This window comes from Cheilinus undulatus, linkage group 21 (assembly GCF_018320785.1).
Source record: "Cheilinus undulatus linkage group 21, ASM1832078v1, whole genome shotgun sequence".
NCBI lineage: Eukaryota > Metazoa > Chordata > Actinopteri > Labriformes > Labridae > Cheilinus > Cheilinus undulatus.
The window spans coordinates 22,430,969-22,456,635 of record NC_054885.1 but is presented as its reverse complement, the minus strand read 5'-3'; the positions used below and the strand labels follow the sequence as shown (position 1 = coordinate 22,456,635).

The window sequence follows — 25,667 nt, the reverse complement described above, 5'->3', positions numbered from 1 at the left end:
TTTGATCCTATATCATCACCTTTCTTGTTCATTCGTACAACTTTTGCTACTCATGTAATCCTTCCCACGACTTTTCTGCCTGTTTTGCCGCTGTTGTTAACCATCTTTGCCACTTTCTGCCTATTGATGGCACTTTCACCCGTTTATGCCACTATTCGCCCATTTTGCCACTGTAAACGCAAGTTTACCATGTGCAACCCTTTATTACCACCTTTTCTGCCTGTTATTGCTCTTTTAACCTTCTTTTACACTCTGTGCCTATTATTTTGCCTCTTTCAACCCATTTTTGCCAATTTTAAAACTTATACTTTAATTCCGTTTAAAGAAAGGGGCTATTTTGAAAAATGCAAAATACTACGGCATAAACAAAAAGACAAGTAAATAGTTGTTATTCTTATAAGGCTGGTTGTTACACAGGTAAACAAATAAAATATAGTTATCATAGTTTAACTTTATAATGGACCTTGATCTTGCTGACCTCCATGGGCCTCCCATTTGGCTGGGCCCCAGAAAGCTTGCTCATTTATCTCCTATCATGGACAGCCTTGCTTACAGTATTGCATCCTGCGGCGTCCTACTGCACATTAATTCAATATTGATTTATTCGTACCGTATGTATTGCTGAATTGGACGACTGCGTTTATTGAAGCAGGCGGAACCTAAGACGTCAGTTTTTTGTTCTTCGTCGACCGCATTTCGTAGAGACACAATAAGATGCACCACCGCTTGTTGTCATTCCACAGAGGAGTTTACACCCAGGCTCACGGTTTGCAACAAAGTACTGAAGTGTCCTGTATATGGCACGTATCAGCAACACTTTAACGTGTACCAGGCGGACGTTCATTGTTTGGTTGTAGGCGACGTCAACGATCGCGAGCGACTTTACTGTGTCGCAGCTAACGTAAAGCTAGCTAGAATGCTAACATGATGTTCAACCCATCAGCCGGGTTGCCAGATGACGGAAAATCAATGTACAACCAGTCACAACAAAGCGTGTACAAAACGAGCGATAAAACCAGCCCTATAAGCGTCATACTGGTTAGCTCTGGCAGCAGAGGGAACAAACTTCTTTTTCGATACCCCTTCCAACGAGTGGCTGAATGTCCGTCTGCTTTAACAGGTAGGCAAAGCTATTTGTTAGCAGGAACTATGAAATAGTTGATGTTCACCGCGGCCTGGCTTAGTAGGGTAGAAAATATAACAACGATGAAACAGATTGATTCTGCTGAAATATGCATTGTATAGTTTAAACTCAGCCATATGGTTCAATAAATATGCTTTCATCATCAGACAGTGTGGTCTGTTTGTAACCTCTAAGTGTATAAAGAACATCTGTCGTTTCCTGCAGTGCTTTACTGTTCTGAGTTCCTCTTTCTAAAGATGAAAAAAAACAGCTGCTTTTAGTCTCATCTGTCATTGTCATTTAAGCTCAGTGTATAATGATAAACCTGATGAAACAATCACAGTTTATGGAGAAAGTCACTCTAGCGAAATACAAAATGACAGTGTTTCAGACCGCACTTATAGCTTATTTACCAATATATCTTCATGGCAGTGCAGATCAACTTGGATGAATGCCCAGCTTGTAACACCCAATTAAATTTAATTTTAAACATTAGACAGAGCTGTCACAGTAACTATCAATCAATCAAAATTATGAAGCACATTTAAAAACAGCAACAGCTGACCAAAGTGCTGTAAGTCACAGAAAAACACACAGCAAAGTCAGAAAACATATAAAACAAAATACGAAGATCAAGTCACTGGGCTTAGGACTCAAAAGCCAACTATATTAGAAAGGCAAGACTTTGTTTTCTTTCATCTATACAAAAGAACTTGGTGGCCATCCAGCATTTAATGTCTTCTAGACACTATGTCAGGGCATATAAGTCTGACTGACCACTAATTAAAGCTTCAGGGGGGAGAATCATTTAGTTTAAAATGAAGACTTGTTGTATTGATTATGTATTAATTATGTCTTGTTGCTTCTTTTAACCTTTTTCATTGTCACTGATAATCAGAATTATAATTTCTGTCCACAAGCAAAACAGCGAAGTCCATATGCTCTGAACACCAATGGAGAGGGACTTGAAGATCAAGATGGTGATTCAAGGTATCTTTTTGAATTTTTTCATTTAATTTGGATTGTAAAAAGTTAATGATAAATATATTTAAGTGTACAATAACAACAAATAACTACAAATCTCATAAGCTTTTCCTTTTCGAAAGGTCTGGCTCTTAAAATAAGGGGCACTGATTGTATTTAGTTTTTTATCTGTAATTCGTTTCAGTTCAGTGTTAACACATCAGACATTTCTGACCCAATCATGAGTGGTGAAACAAAAGCTCTCACTCATTTAAAATGAAAAAAGAGCTTATATTTCTTTATCACAGAAAAAAAGGGTGAAAGTACTATATGTAGGTGCAGCTTACATCCATGCATAATCCCTGCACTGTGTGGGGGAAATGGTTTTGTCATCTAAGAAAATTCAAAAATCTGGTTATAATGGTAACTAACTAGTAAGCTGGTGGTAACCATGCAATTTTTCATCATGCATCAGCTTTATTATTTATTATAATGAAATGGAGGAGAGTGTTTTGTTGACTGAAATAGCTTTGTTTAAAGGCCATAAAATTGACTTAAATTGGTGTATGAGTTAATAAACAGAGCAAAGTTTTCTTTTGTTTTATTCTCCACATGTTTATAATTGGTGTTTGCAGTATGCACTCCAACTTTAAACTTTTAAAGTGGTATTAAAAAGACTGACAGCCACTCCTCAATAGAAGTCTTTGTGTGTGTTCGTATCTGGCCTTAAACTTTAAAGTGTGTTATGAGGACAAAAGTTCCAGCGCTTAACTCAATTTAATCACTGTCAAAATTGGTGTAGGCGAAAATGAATATATTAATATCAGATATCAGCAAAAATCCAGTATTATGCTTCAACAGAACCTTAAATTTCTCTTAATTGATTAGGCTCACTTAGTAGCAGTTGACTTGACTTTTGACATGATCGAGAGAGATGGCAAGAGTGGTTTTGTCGGTGTTCGTCGCAATTGGAAGCATAAAAAAAAGAGAATAGATGTGACTTTAACTTCTGTGTATGAGACTTTCTAAAGAAACTCCACTGTCATATGTTACGCTCCATGTGGACTTCATTTGAGCAGAGAGAGCGCTCAGGTAATGCACAGCTACTGAACTGTACAGTTTGAACGCAGATCTTTGTATCTTTCTTTCTTTCTTTTGTTTGTATGGTGCCATACCCAAAGTTATCTCGAGGCACTTTACATAAAGGGCAGGTCTAGACCATGCGTTCTGTTGTGACCTTTTATAACGTACCAGTTTTAATCATTAATATTATAATAAACACTATACTCCTTCATAATTGAGACTATCATTAATCACCATGAGCACAGCACTAACAGTATTTAGCCCCATTACAGTGGTAACAAAAACCTTCCCTAGTTCCCTTGGAGGGGGAGGGATAGGGGTGGGAGAAAAGCAAGAAGAGGAAGGGGACAAGAGAAACAACAAAACACTAATTTATGGCAATCGTGGTCCAATACCTACCTTTAATTCTGAAATTGCAATAACTTTTGGTTATGGTAGCAATATGTGAAAAATTAACAGTTAACAGCTTTGACTGTTTACTGTCCAGCATGACTGTTGTAGAGTTGGCTGAAAATCGCACAGTGTTTGCCCAGCTTTAACTCAGATAAGACAGTGGATAGAGTCAGAGAACGAGAACGAGAGAGAGAGAGAGAGAGAGAGAGTGGGGACCGACATGCTTGAAAAGAGCCACAGGCCTTAATCTGAGCTGGCTGGTCTAACCACATGGCCACCAGTGCCCCTATAATGTGAACATTTTCATTATCACATCATTATTTATTTAAGAATAATGGTATCATGGCAGGTGAACATAATACATTGTTGTGTAAACTTTACAAAATGGCAATAGACAGCCAGTTGTCAAAATCCACTCAGAAAGAAAAATTCCTGTTAAAAAGCCCAAAAATATTGGAAAAAAGAGAAAGTTTATTTTTCAAAAATGTTACGTCTCTGATGCACAGTGTTTATTTTAGCTACTATTTTAAATTAAGTCCTATATTTTTAAGTGTTTGACGAGGACACTTGGTGCTATTAAGTCTTTGGATTAAATTACTTTTTAGTTTTTTGTCTCATTTAAGGTGGCATAGAGGCTTATTATGTCTGGGTTTACAAAATGCTACAATTTCGCAGTACATTTTGGGATTGTTTTATTTTCTAAGATGGCATTTAAGGTTGTGTCTATGTAAACTCCTCTAAGATCAGAGTTTTTCATCATTAATGAAAAGGTTAACAGAGGGAAGGTTATTTGCTTTTACAGAAATACAGACCAATGTTTTCATATCAAAGTATTACTTGTTTGTTTGGGTAATTTCTGTTAATGTCCATTTTATGCATTCAGCCCAACTGTGTGTTGCATTTTCCCTTTTGTTTGCTTTTTCTTCTTTTTTTTATGGCCCAATTCCCATTTCAGAGAACAATCTCCACTAACTGATGAACAGTTGGTAGCAGGGTAAGACCAAATCATTCTAAACCACCTTTTCTTCGCTTAGATCACCCCTGTTGTTATTTTTACTCCCTTCTTTCCTTTTTTGTGTCCTACATGGATCCCCAACCCTGATCTCAGTCAAATCCTTGTCAATTACCAGTTGTAGATCTAGTGAATCGGTGCCTTGGTTAATTTTTGATTCCAGTTTTGCTTTCCTCTGTACTCTTTGCTTTTTAAAGGAAATCCAGTTGTTTACAGCTCAAATTAAAGTTTAATTGTTGATTAAATTTCCATTAGCATGTAGACTTAGCATTGCAAACAATTTAAAAAGACAATAAAGCAAAAACAGCACTTTCCTTTCAAATTGTGTCCATGGGGTAAGTGTGTGTTTAATTTTTTTCTGAAATTTAACGTCTTGATTTTTATCCCTTTTGATTGCAGCATGAGTTTCTTAAGACAAACCAGCATGAGTCTTTCACATTCTTCATTCATACAGCAACTTCACTGTTTCTGTGAGGAGGCTTCTTCCTCTTTCCTCCTCTCCAGTAGACACACAAGCATTTTATTTACAGTTTACTCTCATCATCAAATTATATTTACAGGCATATGCATCTGATTAACGCAACCCCTCTTATAAACAGGAATGTGAAAAATAAAACCCAACAAAGATAATTTGAACTTTCCTACTCATCCCAGCTGTGATTGTGTGGGGTGCCCTCATCCCACCCTGCACACTCTTCTTACCGAGTCTACTTTTCCTTCCTAAAGGTTCTCGGACATCATCCTGGCCACCATCCTGGCCACCAAATCTGATATGTGTGGGAAGAAGTTTGAACTGAAGATTGACAATGTTCAATTTGTGGGTCACCCTACACTCCTTCAGCATCCACCCATCATTCAGGTACTGCTACCAAAAATAAAAAAAGCTCTTATTAGTTTTAGTAAGAGTAGTTTTTTAAGGAGATTAATTTCTTAAATGTTTATGTTTTTGTTAGCAGGTGTAGACATTTGCAATACACTACCGTGCTCAGGGTTATGATGTATAATGCTCCTGACAAAAGCTGTAGTCCTAGTAAGTGGCCCTTTAACAACCGCATTTATGAGGACCTGCAAAGATATAAAATTCAAAGGTGGGGCACTTTTCAGATGGTTTATATTTCTTAGAAAAAATGTTAAAATCTCTTGAGCTTGTGTTCACCACATACCTTAGTTCAGGCATTTAACCAAAAACTCTTGCTCACGTCTGCGTTTTAGGACTCATTCTTGCACCTCTCTATAACTCCACCAAAGCTGTTGGTCACCTAAACTCGTAAAGCTGATGGATTGGCCAGATTCCATGTTTATCATCAGGCGAATCCATTTTGCAAAGCTCCATTCAGAAACGTTTGTGCCCAGTCTGACCAATCAGTTTCATATTAGGAGAGCAAGACAGTAACTGCTTGAGCGGTTTGGTAGCAGTGCAAGCCGGTAAACAATGGCTGTCACCAGTGAAGCGATTAGTTTTGATGAAGCTGTAGCCGCAGTTTTTACGAGATCTGGACAGCATTTATTTATGTAAAGAAGACTACAGAAGCACACTGAAAGCTATTCCTGGCACAAGAGATGTTTTTGTTCTCCTTCCATCCGGCTTTAGCATGTGTTTTTTCACCAACTTGCTCCACCGTAAGTAAACAAAATCAGCCTGTCAAGTTCATGTTAGGTAGTACGCTACTGTCCACTATGCCATGTGTGAAATTTATCCCATGAGGTGGATATGTGAAACAGTCTATCTGGGATGTCAGGTTATCCATTGCCTTTCTTTAGCCACTTTGTCACACTGCAGTTCTGTGTGGTAGTTGGCCTGTATTATCACTAAACAGATCAGAGGCTTTATATATTGTTGTAAACATAAACTTACATTTAAGCATTAAAACCCTGGATGGAATGACCCACTCTTTTAAGTATTTTTCAGTGGGGAAGTACCTGTCTTCTGTTTTTAGAAGTGGGTGGTTATAGTAGTCAAATTAGTTGATAAGGTATTGTAGCAATGTGTCAGGCTATAAGGCCCTCTATCATTTTACCAAAATACTTTAATTTTCTTTGAGTGTTAAGCTTGAAGTGTAAAGCAAGTCTTGACTACAGGAGCAGTGATTTGGTATTTGTGTTGTTTGTAAAGGCTTCTCATGATACAGAGGATACAGACAGTGATAGTATGTTAAAATATAAAGAGACAAAACTATTCATTTCTGATGCAGTTTGGACTAAAGCTGATAATGTCTGGTTTGACGATGTAAATTATTAGTCAAAACGTGAAAGCTTGTTGAAAACATTGTGGTGGTCCAGCTTTTCGTGTCTTTTAAATTCTTTACCACACAGACATGTTTTGAAAATGAGTGCTGAGTAATCATAATTCTTGTGCATTCTGTGTAATAATAGTTTTGTGTTTTGTTTATTATTTGTATGAATGAAAATTCTGTTTCTGCCTGATGCAGGTTTCAAAGACAGATCCTTCCCCAAAGAGGGAAATGCCAACGATGATCTTGTTCAATGTGGTGTTTGCTCTAAGGGTATGAAAAGCTTTCTCATGGTTTGATTTTCAATTACGTTGATATGTTTATAGTAACACTTGAAATATAAGGTTATTTTAAGTAATATAAGAAACTGTTATGGTATCTTTATTTCAAATTGTAGCAAAATAAAGTCAGCTGTCTGTGGGCATGACACAGTTTTATGTTCTGTTAATGGAATGTATGTGTAGTAGTGATAGTATTCTAGTATACTCTTATCTATGAATGCATAGGAACTCAGGGAGGAGGGGCAACTTTAAGGTGCCTACTCATTCTACCCAGCAAGGCGAGCCCTGCCCATGCTGAGTCACTTTGCCCAGTAAGTCCCAGTACAGCTGAAATAGGGTAGTAGTGCTTTTGTTTACACCAGCAGTGGTATTTATATCCTAAGAATCTCCATGTAAACAACTGCTGTGATGGGTTATTGGGATGTGGTTTTTTATTAGGTCATGTGTGTAGTTATACATTTTATTGTGAAAGAGGAAAAGTACCCATTTTCAGATTTAGATTGAAATGTTAAAGCTGTTAGTGTGTTCTTTGTGTTATTAGTAGCCTCTTTTTGTTTCTTCTTCTGTGTGGAAAGAATCCTTACAACCAATAAATTAAAATGTCAGACATTATGTATGTTAACTACTATAATCATGAACATAAACACTGTTTTAAATGATGTATTTATTTACCATATTGAAGCTCCAATGAGGAACTTTCAGTACATGCCAATTTAGGAGCCTCCTTACAGATAAGGCAGATACAGAAAAAGCATCTGATATCTGCTGAACCCTTGCATTTCTGAAAGTGTAGTGTTGTAGTGTAGAGTTTTCTTGTTAGTAATTCCATTCTGCTTTATTATGACTGTCAAACGTTTCACTATTTGTAATGAAAAACAGCAGAAAGACTTTTTCTGCAGCAAACTTTTAACCCACACATCTGACATCTGATTTAATGATGATTATATAGAAACAACAATGGTCTAGTTTGATTTTGGAAAAAAGAGGCATCACTACTGTCAGTCTGTTTCATATCAATGAAAATTATTGCAGAAACTTTAAAGTTATATAAAGAACATGTTCAAGTATTAACCTCCCACAAATAAACTCTAAATTTTCTCAGTTAAAAGGGCACAGATATATTTAATAATGATAATAATAATAACTTTATTTATATAGTGCCTTTAAAAACAGATGTTTACAAAGTGTTTTAGCAGACATAGCAAAACCAAGAACTCAGGGATTCGCAAGATAAACAAATTAGCAATAAACCAAACAGAGAAAGTCTTGATAATCAAACAGAAAATCAAAACAAACTGAGACACAAATGTCTACGAAATTAGCATAACTGAAAGGAATGGAAATGACATAGATGATCCTGAAGGCAGTAGAGATGATAAAAGATGAAAATATCTTCGGGAAAGGCAGTATGATATTATATGAAAGTAAAACCATAAACACACATATAAGCAGACGACATCACATCATTAGCAATAAAACAAAAATAAGAAGATTAATAGCAGATAAAAGGGAAGGAACAGGTAATAAATTGAAAACAGGATATTTAGATGGCCCTGGAAGGAAAAGTCAAGGATAAAATGAGTAAGAGCAGCAAAACGAATGAAAGAGTGATTATAAAAATAAGTTAATGGAAGTGTAACATAAAAGCAGTTCTGTAAAAGTGAGTTTTAAGGAGTGATTCTAAAGATGTTTGAATCGGCAAGCTTTATCTCCTCTGGCAGGTCATTCCAAAGTTGAGGGGTCCTGACAGCAAAAGCCCTGTCTCCTTTAGATTTGAGTCCCGACTTTGGAACAACCAGGAACTCCCCACCAGAGGACCTAAGGCTACGTTCACACTGCAGTTAAAAGTGACCTGAATCTGATTCTTTTCTGACAGTGTGAACAGCACAAATCACATTGAATCTGACCTTTTCGAATCAGTTTCAGGCCACTTTCGTATGTGGTTCTAAATCAGATATGTATCTGATCTTTTAAAGTTGACTGCAGCGTGAACAGGCAAACAAAAATATCAGATCTGAGAAAGGATCAGAAATGAGCGTTAACGCCTGCAGTGTGAACATAGCCTAAGGCTGTGTGAAGGCTCATAAGGAGTTAGCATCTCAGTGACATAACCTGGGGCTGAACCCATAAGAGCCTTAAAAGTGATAAGAAAAATCTTAAAATCAATTCTAAAAGTGACAGGAAGCCAGTGGAGGGAAGCAAGGATAGAGTTGATGTGATGTGTATTTGACAGTTTACAGTTTACACAATAGTAATGTCTGGTCTGAAAGTTTACTAAGTTGCACATTGGAGTATTGACTGCTAGCACTGTTATAAATGCAGCATGATATTTAAACACTTTGTTGTATGTGGATTACTTTACAGTCAAATGCTGATCCATCTGTCATCAGCTGCATGCATAATTTGTCCCGCCGCATCGCCATTGCTCTGCAGCATGAGGAGCGACGGTGCCAGTACTTGACCAGAGAGGCCAAACTGATGCTGGCGGTCCAGGATGAGATAACCACCATGACTGAAAGTGAGATACACACTTTAAACACCTCACGGCTGATTTCATAGAACTGCTGAGTCACAGTAAATCTGCAGAAGATAGCATATTTTTAACAGTTATCCTTTTCAAAATACTTATATTACAATGATGTTTTATTCAATATTGAAGTATGCATTTTAACTATATTTTATGCTTTTTTCTCATCCAAGCGGATGGAAGCCCCCAATCCCCATTTAGACAAATTCTTCCTAAATGTAAGCTCGCCCGAGATCTGAAGGAGGCTTACGACAGGTATGTTGATGATTAAATGTATAAATTCCTTCCTTTATCTTACATTTTCTAAATTATATGTATTTTTGATACAGCTGACATATTTTTGTTGGTGCAGTCTTTGTACAACTGGTTTGGTGCGACTGCACATTAACAACTGGCTGGAGGTGAGCTTCTGTCTACCTCACAAGATCCATGTGATCGGTGGAACCCATATCCCCCCGGAGGCATTAGAGCACAGCCTGAAGGCTATAAGGTGTGTCCTTCCTTTCTATGGCTGGTACCAAAACATTTTATTGTAATTGATAAGTGATCTAAAAAGTTTTTTACATTTTAAAATACTGAGGACAGACGGAAACACATTTCAACCTAAACTACCCCACAGCTTTTGAGTGTGGGGTAAAAAAGTCATCTCACAACTCAACAGGGAAACTTAGTCCCCTTTCTATTAGGTATCAACACCCTTGAAAAAAAACCTGTCCTGTCTGAATAGAAGCCCCCAGCAGAAGTAGTGGTAGTAGGTTCATACTAGTAACATAAATGAAAAATGTGCATTAACCTGAAAGAAACTGATCTCTGATCAGTATTATCTCATCAACAAAATGGACAGCAGCGGCCAGTGTTTCACTCTGGTATTGATAAAATACGGCAAATCAAATATGTGTTTCTTTTATTTGGTTTTCCAGGGTGAGATCCAGTTTAATCAGAGCTGTTCCTATGCTGCTCTTCCAAATATAAATCAAAGCTCAGTGGTGCAAACCTGTCCTGCAGTGGATGAACTGGAAGAAAGTGCAGGATTGCAGGAGGACCTACTGATATTCGTAGTTTAAAGAGAGGAGTGCGTGTGGGCAGTGACAGCAGTGTAACCCCACATTCATACCGAGTGTGTACATCAACAGAGACCAGAGTAATCAATATTAAACCAACCCATCTTTCTTTGAAATGAAATTTCATCCCAAACACGCTGTGCTGCATCAGAATCTTTTGATTGGAGTTTTTGCATGACTAATTTTTATTCTGATCAGGCTGAGTCCTTGTAAATATAGTTATTGCCACATTCTTTCCCTTATTCTTTCAGCAAACCTAACAGGGTCTCACAACACTGATTAATATTTTCGGCTGTTTTCACACATGCACTCCTGAAATTATTTTAAGAAATTGGAGTTCTTACCCTTACATTTTCCTAAGTTGCTTGTTAACTCTCGTTCTTCTCAAAAGAAAGGGTTACCTGTCAGAAAAAGGTGAGACAGGCAGGGGAAATTTACAAGGGAAATGGCAGGAAAAAAGTTTGAGTTACATCTGGGTGAAAAAAAAAAATTTGAAAAAACTGTTCCTGCTCACATCTGCAGCTTACCAAGAATAAATCTGGAAATTTTGAGGAGGTTCGTAATTGTTGAAAGAATTGTTTGGTTACACCACAAGCATTAAAACATTTTCTTACACACACAGTCTACAAAAAATGCCTTACTTCATTCAACTTTTTCTACAGTCAATCTATCAACACCCATTTCAAGAATAATTCATTACAGCAAGCTTTATTGTTTGTATTCTTCAGTCCCTGTCACTGTTTTTGCTTTTGTTCTTATATATAAAGAATATATATTTGGGTTGTTTGTTTAGTTTTTTACTGCTTTATTTAAACATCACTAGTTTGAAATGTTGGTTTACAAAATAAAAAACAGGCATGCTCACACACATATTTAGCATAAGCACAAATATGGAGCATTTCTACAAGTGTAATAACTCGTATAGGTTCAGCTTATTGAAAATTTAAATTAATGTTTAATGTTACATCATAAATTCCATATTCTTATGTAGGTCACTAATTGATCGATTATGTATGTATTATTTATGTATTTCCTGTCTTCTTTGACAGAATCTTTTTAAATATGCTTTAAGAAAATGGTTTTAGAACCTAGATGGTTCTAAAGTTGGATTAGTTATGGGGTTGAAATGCATAAAGGTAAACTCAAAGCACTAGTAGTCAATTTAAACACATGCAACAAACAGATAAATCGGATATCACTCATTCAGATAGCGCTGTCATGAGAAACGACATGATTCATTCTGTGAAAAAGAAAAGGATTAGTTCAAGATAAATTAAAAAAAATGTTTGAGGGGTTCATTTTTTTACCTTTTTTACTAAATGAGTTTGATTTGATGATTTGCTAGAAACCAACACTTATTCTTAAAACTGATGCTGACAGTACATAATTTAAACACATTTGAATACCTGTGTGCGAAGCTGCAGTAGGAATTTATATTTTTAAATGTGTTTAATGAAACATAATTCCCTCCAAGTTTATATACATTATTTAACATTTTGCAGTAAAAATCGATATTGCATAGTTAAATTTAAAGTTGGTGGTGTTTGGTGTTTGTGCTTTTTTTTTTTTTTTGGTAATTTCAAAGTGCTAGATTGATCGAAGAAAACAAAGTCTGATTTCAATTTATTGTTTCTTTTGTAATTTAGCCTATTTGAGTGCTGCTAAGCGCAGAATGAATTATCCTACTGTGATATCAGCACTTAAATGAGTGTAAAAGTGATCTGGAGTGTTCTTAGATTTTGTTTTTAGCTAAGAATAAATCACAGGTAAAAAGGTTTTGGTTATAACCAGAATTGTCCTGTTAAGTGCTTTAGTGTTTCTTATAAAGGATGGTTGGTGAATGAGGCCCAGAGTTAGACTGGGTTGACCCAGGTCAACAAGCTTGAGAAGTTTCAGAAACTGTAAACCTCCCCCTCCCTTGTTATCGCCAGTGAGTTTGTGTCTTTAACAGCTGATTAGAGCTTGAATTTTTTGAAAGTTTCACCGCTGTCTAACCATGACAAGTTTTCTGTGGACCATGCTGCCACCTGTTGATACTCTAGAGTACTGACATTTGAGCTGTCATCAATGACTCAATCATTCGCACCTTCTGAGGCAGAATGAAATATAAAGAATGATTTTAATATCAAGTAATCATAGTGGTAGGGTGCACATTTTTCTGACATAGATGATTATGTTTCAAAGTCTGGTACTAAAGCTTATCTATCGCTTATGAAGTCTTGGTTTCTTTAGAGAAAAAAATTTCATGATGTTCCACTTGTTTCATCTCGCAGACCTTATCATACCCTGCTGCTGTTGGAAAGTGAGAAGGCACTGCTTAGCCAGCTTCCTGTAGACTGTTCACCTGCGATGGTTCGCCTTATCAAAACCTGCTCAGCAGTTAAAAACCTTCAGCAGCTTGCTCAGGATGCTGACCTGGCCTTACTACAGGTATAGAGCAGTCATGACACTGCACTTGTGTACACACAGCAACATGTGTAAATTTTACTTAAAATGAAATGTATCTTAAAATATGAAGCACCTTTTCATCATTATATAGAAACTGTGCAGTGGATAAGAGTCTTAAAAGAAACTGGTATCAAAATAACCAGTTCTATTGCGTTTGTTGCATGGGGAATGATTAAGACTCCTTTTACAGCAGCTGAACAAAAACATCACAAATGCAATTAAAGATGTAAAAACTTAATATTTAAATTTCTGATATTACAAGTTGTGTACCCAGCCAAAGCACTGTATTGATGGTGTCTTACTGCCACCTGGTGGGCAGTAAATGTACATTCAAAGCAGATAGTAGACAGCACAGTCTGAGTACATGGAGTTCCTTTTTTATGTTCTTCATATTGGTCGTAGTTGTCAAGCTCTTTTATGTGGGAACTCTCTTGATTTACATTATTTATATTAATAACAATTTATTTTCCCATCTAGATCTTTCAAATTGCTGCTCATTTGGTGTACTGGGGCAAAGCGATCATCATCTACCCTCTGTGTGAGAACAACGTCTACATGCTGTCTCCTCATGCCAACATCTGCCTGTGAGTGTTCATGATGTGATATTAGCCACTGAGCTGCACCAGCTATTTTAGAATTCATTCATTCATTCATTCATGTGTAGCTGAGCTACAATACATTAACCTTGCAAAGCAGATGGTTGGTTTTCGGTTTTAGTTTCAGTGTTTCTCACTGGCGAATCCATCTTGCAAAGCTCCCGTCTGAACCATTTGGGCCCGGTTAGAAAGTGACAGGACCAATCAGCGTCGAGGGCCAATGCTTTCAGGCACAGCGGAGTTGTGGCATAAGCAAGCAGCAACAAGAGGCCGGTGCAATTATGGTGGAAGACATTAGCATGGATGCTGCTAAAGTGCCAGTTTCATCAGAACTTGATGACATTTCTTTGTTAAAAGAAAAACAAAGAACAGCAGTGAGTTGTTTCCTTTTCAAAAACGACAAAAGTCGTGTGCTGACATGTCTATAGTCACCATGATTCCCGTTATGCAGTTTACCCCGTAGGGGCGTAGCTTGCTGGCAGCTGTGTCACATGTTTTGTTGCTCTGATTGGCCTGTAAAGATGTGACAGACAGAGCATTCTTCCAATCACCCTCCGAGTTTTTTTCAAAGGCTCTGCCCTTTTCCAAATGCTGTGTACACTGAAAAAAGTAAAACAATGTTGTTGTAGGATTGATGTAATTTTTCGTTTTATAACAGCCTAAAATTATTGATTTGTTAATTAAATCTAAATCTTCAAAATTATCTCAATGGTTGAATCTATATCTTTTTATTCAAACTGGCAGCTGGACACCAAATTAAATTGGATCAATATATTTTTATTGCATTAAGTCTGCTGTGCACATGCGCATTTGTAGTAACATCCAGTAGGTCCCTAGTGGATTCAAAAAACACTTGATGCAACAGCAGCCGTCACTTTCTGAGTGGCTCTCCCTCTATAATCCAGCACAGGCATCCAGCGTTAACCTACATGTTGAAATGCATCATTGTGGCCTGTTATGCCTGAATAAACTTACTGACCTTCCTGCTACCAGTTTAGCTCAATGGGTTACCCTGCTGACTTTTGACTGGGAGATTGATGGTTCAAATCCCAGTCAGGTCCAAAACTTTAGTAGTACCTGAAACATCAGGTAAACAACATCCGTTTCCTGCAAGAATCCGATACTACTGTTTTTTCAGCAATAAACTTCACAGGCATGTTTTGGGGACCTCTGAGACCAATATAAACTTGTCTTAAAGGATGTCCCCTTTAATACATTTCTGCTCTCCCATCGGGCCAAAGTAGCAAGAGTTTTCAGGAAAAAAGTGTTGAGTTGACTTTCAAGACTTGTGGTAGGCATGGCGCAGGGGTTAGCGCTGTTTCCTCACAGCAAGAAGGTTGCTGGTTTGCTTCCTAGTCAGAGCCCTTCTGTGCGGGTACTCTGGCCTCCTCCAACCTCCAAAAAAATGCTCATTAGCTTAAATGGTGACTCTGAATTGGCTGGGATAGGCTCCAGCCCCCACCTACCTTTATAAAATGGTTGTATGAACTTAAACATTTTCAGTTCAAATGAGTGGAATATTTATATCGGTTGATTAAGGGAAATTTTTATTTTTAGTTTAGGACAATCTAAAATAATTAGGTTTGCTAAACCTTTAAACATAGTTTCTATGAACTTAAAAAATTTACATTTTCCTAATTTAAAAAAAAAATTTTATTGATTCAATAAAAAATGTTTTGTGTGATTGATTACTTCATTTTTTTAAGTTCAGCCAATGTTTTACTTTTTTCAGTGTATGAGTGGTTTTCCAGGTGGATGTGTGAAACAAATCCATTCGGCGTGCCAGGTTAATAATACATGCCCCTGGTCTCAAAAACACTTGTACACCATTTATAAAATCAGATTTTCAAATCCTGTTTGTTTGAAAAGACCTGGATTGGTTCGTTGACTAGAGCTGTCATCCTTTTAACATTGTGGATAATGATTGTAACAGGAAAGTGTGGAAGAATAATGTTTGCCAACTCTCTGGACAGATATTCACCATTGGCTGAGCAGTTTGCCCTGCAGTTTCCTGGCCATGATCTGCCTTCCATGTTAGCCAAGTTCTCACTGCCTGTCTCACTGGCCGAGTTCAGAAACCCCCTGGAAGCTCCTGCACAGGAGGTAAGACTATTGTACAAGCACAGATATGTTAATAACCTCCACTCCAAACATTGGTACCAGCTTCCAAATTATGTGTGGAAAGGGACTACTCAGGAAATAAAATGAGGACCAGTTATTCTGGCTGGGACGTACAGGGAAGCTCATGATACAAGATGAGATGAGAGGATATGAGACAGAATAATGTCCAATACAAGACGATACTAGATGAGATGACACTATGATTTAAGATACGACGATACATTACAACACAATATAAGATAAAACAATTTATTATATGACATTGGGATATGAGATTAAAACAATAGGAGACCATATAACATATCACAATTTGGCATGGCACAGCACAGTATATATAATATACTGATCAGATATATTAATTTTATGAAAGAGCAATCCTGCATAATAGTTGATAAATATCAAGACAATCATAAAAGTATATATCTCAATGTATTATTACCATAAAATCCAGAACATAAGTTGCCCTGGTATATAAGCTGCAGTCTGGTTTTTGGAATCTTACATTGGTAGAAAAATGTTTTAAACCAACATCCTGTGTGACAATTTTTATTTTCTTCAGTTAAGTCCACAACTGGCTTTTTCTGCAGTTATGTTACTGTTTTACTACAGTCTGGTTTTGTTCTTAGCTTCTGGTGAATGTTGTGAGAAAAACTCACAGCCCAGAAGTAGCCCTGCCTTCCTCCACTTGTCACTTGTTTTCCTTTCCAGTCAAACCAGCCCTCAACAGAAACTGTAATGCATACGACATGTGTCCAGTTTTCTTTAATTTATCATTTTTCTGATTCTGTTACTAGTATCAGAAATACATCAGATACTGCTGAAAATGTGTATATGGATAATTGGCAAGTAAACAGTTATTCATCGATCTGATACAGTTTTGTTTGACTTTATATTTTGCTTTATTTAGCCATGCTATATGTTAGCATTATAAACCGGAAATACATTTTTTGACTGCTTGAAAACACTCCACACACAAAGTACCATTTTTAGAGCAGCAAAGAAGAACTCTCTTGAGATGTGTAATGGAGAAGGAGTAACATCGGCAATTTGGTAGTATTTTACACTTCAAAGTCAGTTAAACAAGCTTAACAGCAGAGATGCACGCAAGTAATTCTTTGCAAGTCCAAGTCAAGTCTCAAGTCTTTTTCTCAAGTCAATTTCGCAAAGACAGTATAAAAGCAATGAAGATAAATAACACAATTGAATTTTTTTAGATGACCAGCTCCTGACTGTCATGGAAAATGTGGGAAATCGCCACTTAATGTAGCATTTGGAGCCTGGATATAGTATGCCGGGTCGCAAATTTCGCTCAAATGATATGCCAGTTTCCTTCAGAACAGTAAATGTGGAAAGTTAACACTGTTATTGGATCGGTACTCTGTATCAGCCGATATCAAACACTTGGGGATTGCTGCCAGAAAGGAAAAAATGGAATTGGAACATCTCTACTTTTAATGCCTGATTATGACCTAAAGAAGAAGAAAAGCGGCTAAAAAGTAGTGCCAGTCCTCACTGGTCTAGTCCATGTCATTATGTACACATTCTGAGAAGTGAAGTGGCCGTTTTCGGCCTACGGTGAATGGAGTGAATTTTCAGTCAATCAATCAGTCTCATGCAGTGTGTGACAGGGTTAGCTGCACGCACTTGAGGTAATGAGGAAGTGTGTAAAGTATTGCTTATACAACAGATTTTACAGTAACTGAGGAACACAAAATGCCTCTAAAAGTTAAAGTAATGAATAAACGTATGTATTCCCTGCCATCTAGTGTCAGTTTCACCTCTCCTCGTGCATCATCTTTTTTTTATTTAATAGCTGTCTGACATTATTCTCTTACCTTATTCATCCTCTTTTCCACTTTTTATTTTATTGCATTGTCAGCTTCTTCTTTGATCAAGTACCTTCTGTTTACATTTTCCTCTTCATGTTATTCGAGCCACCATGTGGAGTTATGAAGTTCTAATCTAGTGAACCAAATTGGCATGCAAATCACTGCAGTGCCCAGTGTTTAAAATTGAAATATCAAATATGGCAATAACAATTTGGTTATGTATCGTAGGCGTCAAGATGACAACAGCGTATTGCAATATCAGTACTTTGTTCCAGCCCCTACTTGTTATATCCTGAATGGCATTGAAAACGCCCACTCTTTATTCTTTTTGTGTTGTTCTTAATGTTGTTCCTGTTGCTCAGAGAATTAAATTAAAAAAACCTTCATTGTAATGTCTGTTAAGTTGAACTTGCTTTGAAAATACCATACTAAAAACAAGCAAAAGAGAAAAGGATGTTTCTTGTTGAATTCCTAGTATACACAGGGCTATAAATGTAAATTTAGAGACGATCTAGTAAGAGCAGAACCATCTGGTGTTCTCCTACGACCCATCTTGTTTTGGCAGAGCTGCCTGAGCGTTGGTGATGAATTATAAATGGCAAAGGGACGTCGTCTCCAGCTCCTGCAGTCTTCATTTTTTATGAGAACAAGATCAGGGCCATGGCTGTTACTTTGGCTCTATTTTAGGTTCGACTGGTGCCCACCACCAATTTGAAGCATATCTGCCCCTGTTAGGGACATGTGTGTTTTTAGTCTCACTTGATTGTCCTGTGCTCAGCTGAGATGCAGTTCGCTAATCTACTCCTGTACAGGCCCAGCTCATCCAGATGGTGGTGTGGATGCTCCAGCGCCGTCTGCTGATCCAGCTGCATACTTATGTCTGCCTGTTGGTACCACCCAGCGAGGATGAGCCAGGCCTGAGGGATGAAGACCCACCGCTTGCCGCAAGAGTTGGAGGTCGTAGTCTCAGTACCCCAAGCGCTCTCAGCTTCGGTTCCCCGAGTAAGTCGTCGCACAGCACTCTCTTGTACCCAGCTTTAAGGGGTGAAAAGACAGCCTGTGAGACTTTGTGTGCTTCTTTTCCATCAATATTTTTATTTGACTTTCAGCTCCATAAATTACAGCTTTTACATTGCGTCGTGTGCTTCTTGTGTTCAGCTAGCAGTGATGACATGACCCTCACCAGTCCTAGTATGGACAATTCCAGTGCAGAGTTACTACCAGGTGGGGACTCGCCACTAAACAAGAGGATGACCGAGACACTGCTAGCAAGCCTGTCAGAGCACGAGAGGCAGGTTATTCTGAACATCCCTGCTGCACAAAATCAAGAGGATCTGCGGATGTTTGCCAGGTAATAAAGTATATCTATAACACGTCTTGTGTATTTACTATTTTTGTCATTTAATGTCTTTCTGTTCGCCCTGCAATTGTGCTCTAGATAGTAGGACACTTTACAGTTTCTGCCCTATGTAGGGGGTGGGGCTTATTAAAAAAGGCAGACTGTGGTAATTTAGGGCAAAACTGTTACAGTGTGAACCCCACTCTAACCAACTACCAAGTAAATGTGAATTAAACAGAAAATAATACAGGGCACAATTACTAATACATTATTTCATAAATGCTTTTTTACATATATCACAATAACAGCAGACAGTGGGCCAAAATGTTAGTGATTTTATTGTTTTGGAGCATTTTTGAAACACGAGAATGCAGATGAAATGAGCTGACATTTCTCTGCTCTCATGTGCTTTTTCTATTGCATCATCAGGTCACAATACACTGTAAATCATTTCAAAATCTAACAATCCTCATATTGATGTTGTGCAGTCTTGCACAACTTGAAAACAGAGTTTTATTAGACCTATCTTTGAAAGTAATCTGCATTCATCTTTCTTGGTTGCTTATATCATTTGGTCCAAAGGCGCTTTTGGTATGGTGTTAGTAACTCATGATGTGATAAATTAATGCCCTTGGGAAACAGACAAATTATATTATTTTCATTGCTTTTATAAAATGTTTGGAGGTTTCATTTAAAACATTGGCTGGGGATTTAAGAAAACATGCCCACCTACTGAAAATAGAAGTTGTCACACCAAGCTCCTCAATGCAGGAATTATTGATCTGTTCTACCCTTTTTCACAGATTTGTAAAAACACCTTCAGATCTTGAAAAATGGCTGTCTCACACTTGATTTAATCAGCTGATGATTCTGTAAATGCCTTATTATTCTCAACCCATTTATATACCTCTTATGTCAACTTCTCCCAGACTGCTTCACTATTTTCGTGGACACCACCACCTGGAAGAGATTATGTACAACGAGAACATGAGGCGCTCGCAGCTCAAGACGCTGTTTGACAAGTTCCGCAGTGTCCTTGTGGTGACCAACCATGAGGATCCCATTATTTCAATCTTTCAGTCACCCATGGACTAATGGCGCAGCGACAGAGACGGTATCAGCTCCCACCAACAGGAAAGGTTGTTCAAAAGCAGTTAACCTGCTGTTTAACGGTTGAGTGCTGTTAGTCAACAGCACTCCTCAATATGAAGAGACACAATTTTCATTGTGTGCAAATTTAAGTAGAAAATAATTCTTTTATGAGCCTTTATTTGTTTACAATGTTAAATTATTTTGTACATTAAAAATGCCTGAATTGTTTATTAAACTTGAAAGATTTGTGTTTGATTTCTCACTTCCTGCCCCAGATGTGTTAGATCATCTGTTCTGACCAAAGAGGGGCAAACGGACTAATGATTATTCCAGACCTCGTGCTACCTCTCTGCAGGAATCCCAGGGTGGGGAGAAAAGACAGCAAGAAAGGGAAGACTCCAAACAGACAGGCAGTTTTTGCTTTTAGGGAAGGAGATATTTCCAAACATCTGTAAAATTACTGAGAAGAGTAAATCAAAGCATAAAGATTGGAAACATTTGTTTAATTTATGTAAATAAATCTCTAAACAGGTAGTAGAAGATTTTTCCATCTTCATTTCTGCAACAAATTATAAAAATACAAATATTTTTAGGCATATTTCATATGTTGGATCAACAGATTTTTTTTAAGCTTTACTGGCTTAGAAAATGGGAACAGATGGCAGAATAGTTTCTGTTACAGTCCCTTTAAGTCCTACTGACATTGTGCTGTCCTGTGTCAGACTGCACATCTGAGGGCTCCAAATTGTTCATCACTTTTCCAGACAGAGCCTGTTTTTCTGCCTCTTTATTCACAACGCTAACACAGGGATGGCCACGAAGATAAAAGCGCCACAGCTTCTTGGCCCATTCCCCATGGGAGTCAATTCCTACACGTGGTGCTGATACTATATCGCTGTTTGCTGCCAGATCAGTGTTTGGGTCCCTCTCAAGCCACACCTCTGGGTCTGAGGCTAGGTCTCGCCGGTCAAAACAGCGAGGTATATTCAGAGCCTGGCACAGCTTGGAGGGCCCGTTGCAGAGCTCTTTGTCCTTCAGTTGCCGTGCTCCCTCTTTGCGTCTGGCTTCCCTCAGCTGCCTCATGACTGGCTGACCCTGCAGGGGCTCGAGGGATCGCAGCAGCACAGCAGCACCTTCTCCTGAGAAAAACAGCACACAATATCTATGAGTCAGCACAGCTCCAATCTGTTTTCTTCCTTTCACCCTTCACCCACTGATGATAAAAGACACCCCTGTATTGAGTTAATTTTGTATTACACACTACTACGAGACTTCTTTTACAATAGGAAAAATAATACTTAAAAGGAACACCGAGGCTCTACCTTCACTGGACACGTTCATACAGAGGTACATGCCATAGATTGTATACACATAGATTGTTCCGGGCTTCATGAACATGGCTGTATTTCTCTCAGTGCGTTTGCCTCCTGCTGAGTGTGAGGCTTTGTCTTCTCCTCCAAGGTAGGCTTCAGTTTCCACTATTCTTCCTCGCAGCTCAGTACCATCTTCACACATGCGGACCAACACCTGCAGAGACAAGGAACCAGACAGATCAGTTTTAGATTATGGACTGCTGATTAAATTAGACATCTGAAGATGTGACACAGGTGTTCAGTTTTAACAAATGACCATTAGGGAGATGTTAGAGATTTTAGAGTTGTTTTCATTGTTGCAACAGATGTTGAAAACTCAGTCCTCAAAAATGCATCTTTGCTTAACTTTTTCCAATACTGTGAAAATGAAAGAATACAGGAAAATCTACGAAGCATTCTTGAGGACCCTCAAGTTCCCAACTTCTTGCAATGCACTTATTTATTGTCTGACACTGATTTAGCTTTCAGTCACCAGTTAACATGGTCACTTATCAAACCGAAACACTGGGCTTTAATAGACAGATTTCATTATATGCTGCTGCTTCATTATGTCCCTGCTTTACCACTTCTGAATAATCTGTTCCTTTTATTGCATTGTTGAAGTGTCTAGATCAGTGGTTTTCAATCTTTTTTTGCCAAAGGTACATCTGAGATCAAGTCAAAATCTTAAGGCATACCATATTCATTTTTATGCAACATAGCCTCTTTAAAATGTGTTACAGTATCTTGAGTTGTATAGTTTTAGTTATGATGTATAGTTTGGGTTGGGGCCCAAAAGTGGGTCTTGAAGCCAATTTTAAGTGGCCGCAGACATGTGCCTTGAAAAAATTATGCAACAAAAAGTCCAGAATGTGCTTTTATGTTAAAGTGAGTATTTCAATGTCTTTGTTTTGTTACATATTTTTGTTCCATCTCAGGTCCAAACTGCTCAATTTTTTATTAAAAACATTTGGTTAAGAAATAAAAATTTTTTTAACTTTGCTGAAGCCAACAGAAAGGCATCAGATGTAGGAATGCATGTTATTACTGGCCTAATAACAAAATAAGCAGATAATGATATACAATTTCTGCTATGTACAGAAATGTACAGGTGATATTTTGGTCGTACAGAATGGCAAAAAACATGAATGTACCTGAATGTTTCTCCAAAGGAGGTGAATTATTAAGTTTGTGGAGTTTTAAAGGGATGCACAACATTAGGCACAACATTAGGTTTCTGCTGATATCTGCCAATATTTCCAAACTCATTTTAGCCGACAGAAATATCTACACACCTTTTTCTTTTTCTTTTTTTTTTTTTTTTTTTTTGTTACAAAGAACACCAGGTGTCTCCTGTGTAAATAAAGGCTGAGTCTAGCAAAGCAGGGAAGTAGACAGTCTGGTAGCTGTTTTACATTTGCAGCTTCATTCAAAAAGTTCAGGGCTCACTGTGGGCCCTCTTGAGAGTGTGGTGCCCTTGGCAACCACCTATACCTGATGATACATTAGTAGGTTACATTACACTGATATGTGATATTTACTGCAGATACATTTCATTCAGAAAGTATTCAGACCCCCTTCACTTTTTTTCAATTTTATTATGTTGCAGTCGTATGCTACAGTCAAAAAATCTTTTTATTGTGATTAATCCAAGTGAAAACAGAATTTTAAAATAATGTAAAAAATGGTTACAAATAAAGAACAGAAATATCACATTGTCACCTGTGGTAAATTTAATTGATTGGACATGATTTGGAAAGGCACACACCAAACTATAGAAACTATATAAACTATAGGCCTCACAGCTGACAATGCACATCTGAGCGAAAACAATTGGTTATATATAGCCTACAGCCAATAAGTCAGCTGTAAATATTATATCATACATCCCTTAAGTTTAAAGCAGAACCAACAGACCTACCTAAGAGCAAGTATTTTTCTTTTTTCATCCTCATTTTATACGAGTTACAGCGAGATAGAGGTCTGAACAACAGCTAGTGTCTTTTTTTGTGGTATTTTAAGCCCTTTCTCTGGATTATATCAGGGAACCACTCTGCAAACCTGTTTAACAAATTAAGATAATTCATTTTAATTTGAAATGCAGGCTCCATAAAAGTGGGGCACATTTTTATTTTGTGGATTACAAAGCTCTTTACCATTTAAATTGATGTTAAATTCAGGTGTGCTGTATTACCTTGCCCAGGAACGCTTTAGCCAAACTAATGCATGGTTGGTTGAAAAAATCCTCTCCTAGTCTGTCCTGTATGTTATTCTTTGTGGTAAAATAATGGCTTCGTTCAATCCCAGCACTTCCACACTGAATTGAGTCCTTTTGTGTTGAATCCGTCCGTTTGTTTGCAGTTTGTTCAGGTGCAGCTGTTGCTGCTAGTGCTACCAATTTTCTCTTTCTTCCTGGCATAGTGAACAGCGAAGCACCCAGGAATGTAGATCAGAAATATATTAAAATCCACGTCACTGTGTTTACATGTCAGCCACCCAAATGACACACTTTTATACTGTTAAATTCATGAATGAGCTCGTCCTAGCTGTAGTAGTTCAATGCAAAGGCTTACAGCGTACAGGAAGTAGATGATTGTTTTGCATCTCTTAAAGGGGCCGCGCACCCTTTCCGCCTGCGTAAAGTGAGCGGGTTATTTGTTCATTTCGTGATACCATGTTTCTTATTAAGGACGCAGATATCGTCTTTTCCTTTAAAATTAAAATATACGGCTTGAAAGTGTATGATTTTCTTACGGCCTGACATCGCAGTCAAACTCTTCTAGTAGTTTCAACAGTGGCCTTTTCCTGCTGCTGTCTTATCATTCCAGCTCCTTTTGAAAACAGGTCTGCTCTAATAAGAGGTTATAAATAGAGATGGTGTGCTCATTCTTGCCTGCCTGTGCCCAGGAAGTGGATGGCGCCAGTTTGGCCCCAGGCATGGTCTGTGGGTCCACGTGGCTCTCTGGAAGATCAACAGTGTATGACATGATGCCATGATGACACCGATTTTATCAGAGGAGTAGCCTACGAGTTTGCTGGTGTGCTGTGTAAAAACAAACAAAGATTATTCTGAAGCTCAAACAAGAACTGAAAAAACAATGAATAGAAAGAAAAACAGATGGGTGAGGTAAATGACCAGAGGATGAATATGCTTCAGAATTTAAAGTTAGGATTTAAAAAATGGATGTTATTGCACAAAGATGAAGACAATGGTCAAAGGCGAAATTAAACTCTTTGTGCAGCTGTGGGATTTTTGACATATTAACCTCTGAATGCCCTGCATGTACATTATGAGGACATTACATTTTGGGTTTCCTACAATAAAGTTATAATGGAAACTTTTAAGGTAATTGTCTGGGATGCCCATTGCAGAAATTTGATGAAAATGTTGGGAAAATTTGCTATAAGATTTTCCAGGATATTTTATCTAAAATGTTTTTGGGGGAAATTTACTTGGATTTTATATATAAAGGTAAGTATTTTCATGGAAATTTAGGGGATACTTTTTTGATAGTTTCATTTGAAGGTTGGGGGGAAATTTTCTTCAAATTTTGAATTAATACATAAGTAATTATTATTACTATTATTATTATTATTATTATTAATAATAATAATAATAACAATAATGGTACTTTAGGTATTTATTTTGCATTTTCATAAAAATTTTGAATTTTCAAACATTGTTGTGGAAATTTTAGAAATGTACTTCTAATTTTGGGGGGAATATGATTTATTTCTTTGGGGGGGGTGTTGCTTTGAAATTTTCAGGTACTTTCATGGAAATTTGGGAGTTATTTGTAAACTTTTGGAATGTGAATGGACGGGGAGTCAGGAAATATATGTATGGATGTTTGGGGAAATTCACCATCATTTGGCCAGAATTTGGGGAGAAGTATTCGCTAATTTTGGGAAATTAGGTGAGAGATTTTAGGGGGAGTGCTTTGAAATTTTGGGGAATTTCCTTAAAAACTTTCAGGAACTTTTGTGAAGATGTTCTTTGAATTTAAGGCTTCATGATAAAGTTTCACTTAAACATCTGAAAACATTTAGGGAACTTTTTATAGGCTATGAAATTTTAGGCAATTTGTGTGGATTTTGAAAAGGAAAATTTCCTAAAAATTCAGAACTTTTAATTGAATGTTTGTTCATGTTTAGCATTAACAAGTCCTTGTGGCCCATCATCAATATGACTCCCCCATACCTCTCTGAATGACTG

General features: G+C 37.4%; 2 protein-coding genes across 3 annotated transcripts; one reads left to right on the top strand and one right to left on the bottom strand.

Annotated features, from left to right (window-relative positions):
• Positions 1 to 707: 707 nt before the first annotated feature.
• On the top strand, positions 708 to 20,352 carry nprl3 (NPR3-like, GATOR1 complex subunit). Of its 2 annotated transcripts, XM_041777777.1 has the most exons (14): positions 708 to 1,120; positions 2,044 to 2,113; positions 4,518 to 4,556; positions 5,301 to 5,433; positions 7,004 to 7,078; positions 9,451 to 9,604; positions 9,787 to 9,868; positions 9,966 to 10,103; positions 12,948 to 13,104; positions 13,600 to 13,706; positions 15,692 to 15,821; positions 18,481 to 18,670; positions 18,827 to 19,019; positions 19,937 to 20,352. In XM_041777777.1, exons 1-14 carry the CDS (start codon positions 925 to 927, stop codon positions 20,100 to 20,102), a joined length of 1,830 nt encoding a protein of 609 aa, XP_041633711.1. In that variant the 5' UTR covers positions 708 to 924; the 3' UTR covers positions 20,103 to 20,352. The 2 variants fall into 2 exon arrangements, with proteins under 2 accessions (XP_041633711.1, XP_041633712.1); XM_041777778.1 differs by lacking the exon at positions 4,518 to 4,556.
• A 108-nt stretch (positions 20,353 to 20,460) lies between these two features.
• On the bottom strand, positions 20,461 to 24,012 carry mpg (N-methylpurine DNA glycosylase). The gene is made up of 3 exons (XM_041777779.1): positions 23,646 to 24,012; positions 21,422 to 21,626; positions 20,461 to 21,238 (listed from the first exon to the last, which is right to left on the bottom strand). Exons 1-3 carry the CDS (start codon positions 23,868 to 23,870, stop codon positions 20,787 to 20,789), a joined length of 882 nt encoding a protein of 293 aa, XP_041633713.1. The 5' UTR covers positions 23,871 to 24,012; the 3' UTR covers positions 20,461 to 20,786.
• Positions 24,013 to 25,667: the final 1,655 nt, after the last annotated feature.

Coding starts and splice junctions, on each gene's coding strand:
- mpg (XM_041777779.1), bottom strand. CDS start 23,870: ATGCCAGGAAGAAAGAGAAAATTGGTAGCACTAGCAGCAACAGCTGCA. Junction 21,627..23,645: donor CTAAAGCGTTCCTGGGCAAG/GTAATACAGCAC, acceptor TTGTCTCTGCAG/GTGTTGGTCCGCATGTGTGA. Junction 21,239..21,421: donor TATGAACGTGTCCAGTGAAG/GTAGAGCCTCGG, acceptor TGTTTTTCTCAG/GAGAAGGTGCTGCTGTGCTG.
- nprl3 (XM_041777777.1), top strand. CDS start 925: ATGATGTTCAACCCATCAGCCGGGTTGCCAGATGACGGAAAATCAATG. Junction 2,114..4,517: donor GATCAAGATGGTGATTCAAG/GTATCTTTTTGA, acceptor TTCCCATTTCAG/AGAACAATCTCCACTAACTG. Junction 18,671..18,826: donor TCTCAGCTTCGGTTCCCCGA/GTAAGTCGTCGC, acceptor TCTTGTGTTCAG/CTAGCAGTGATGACATGACC.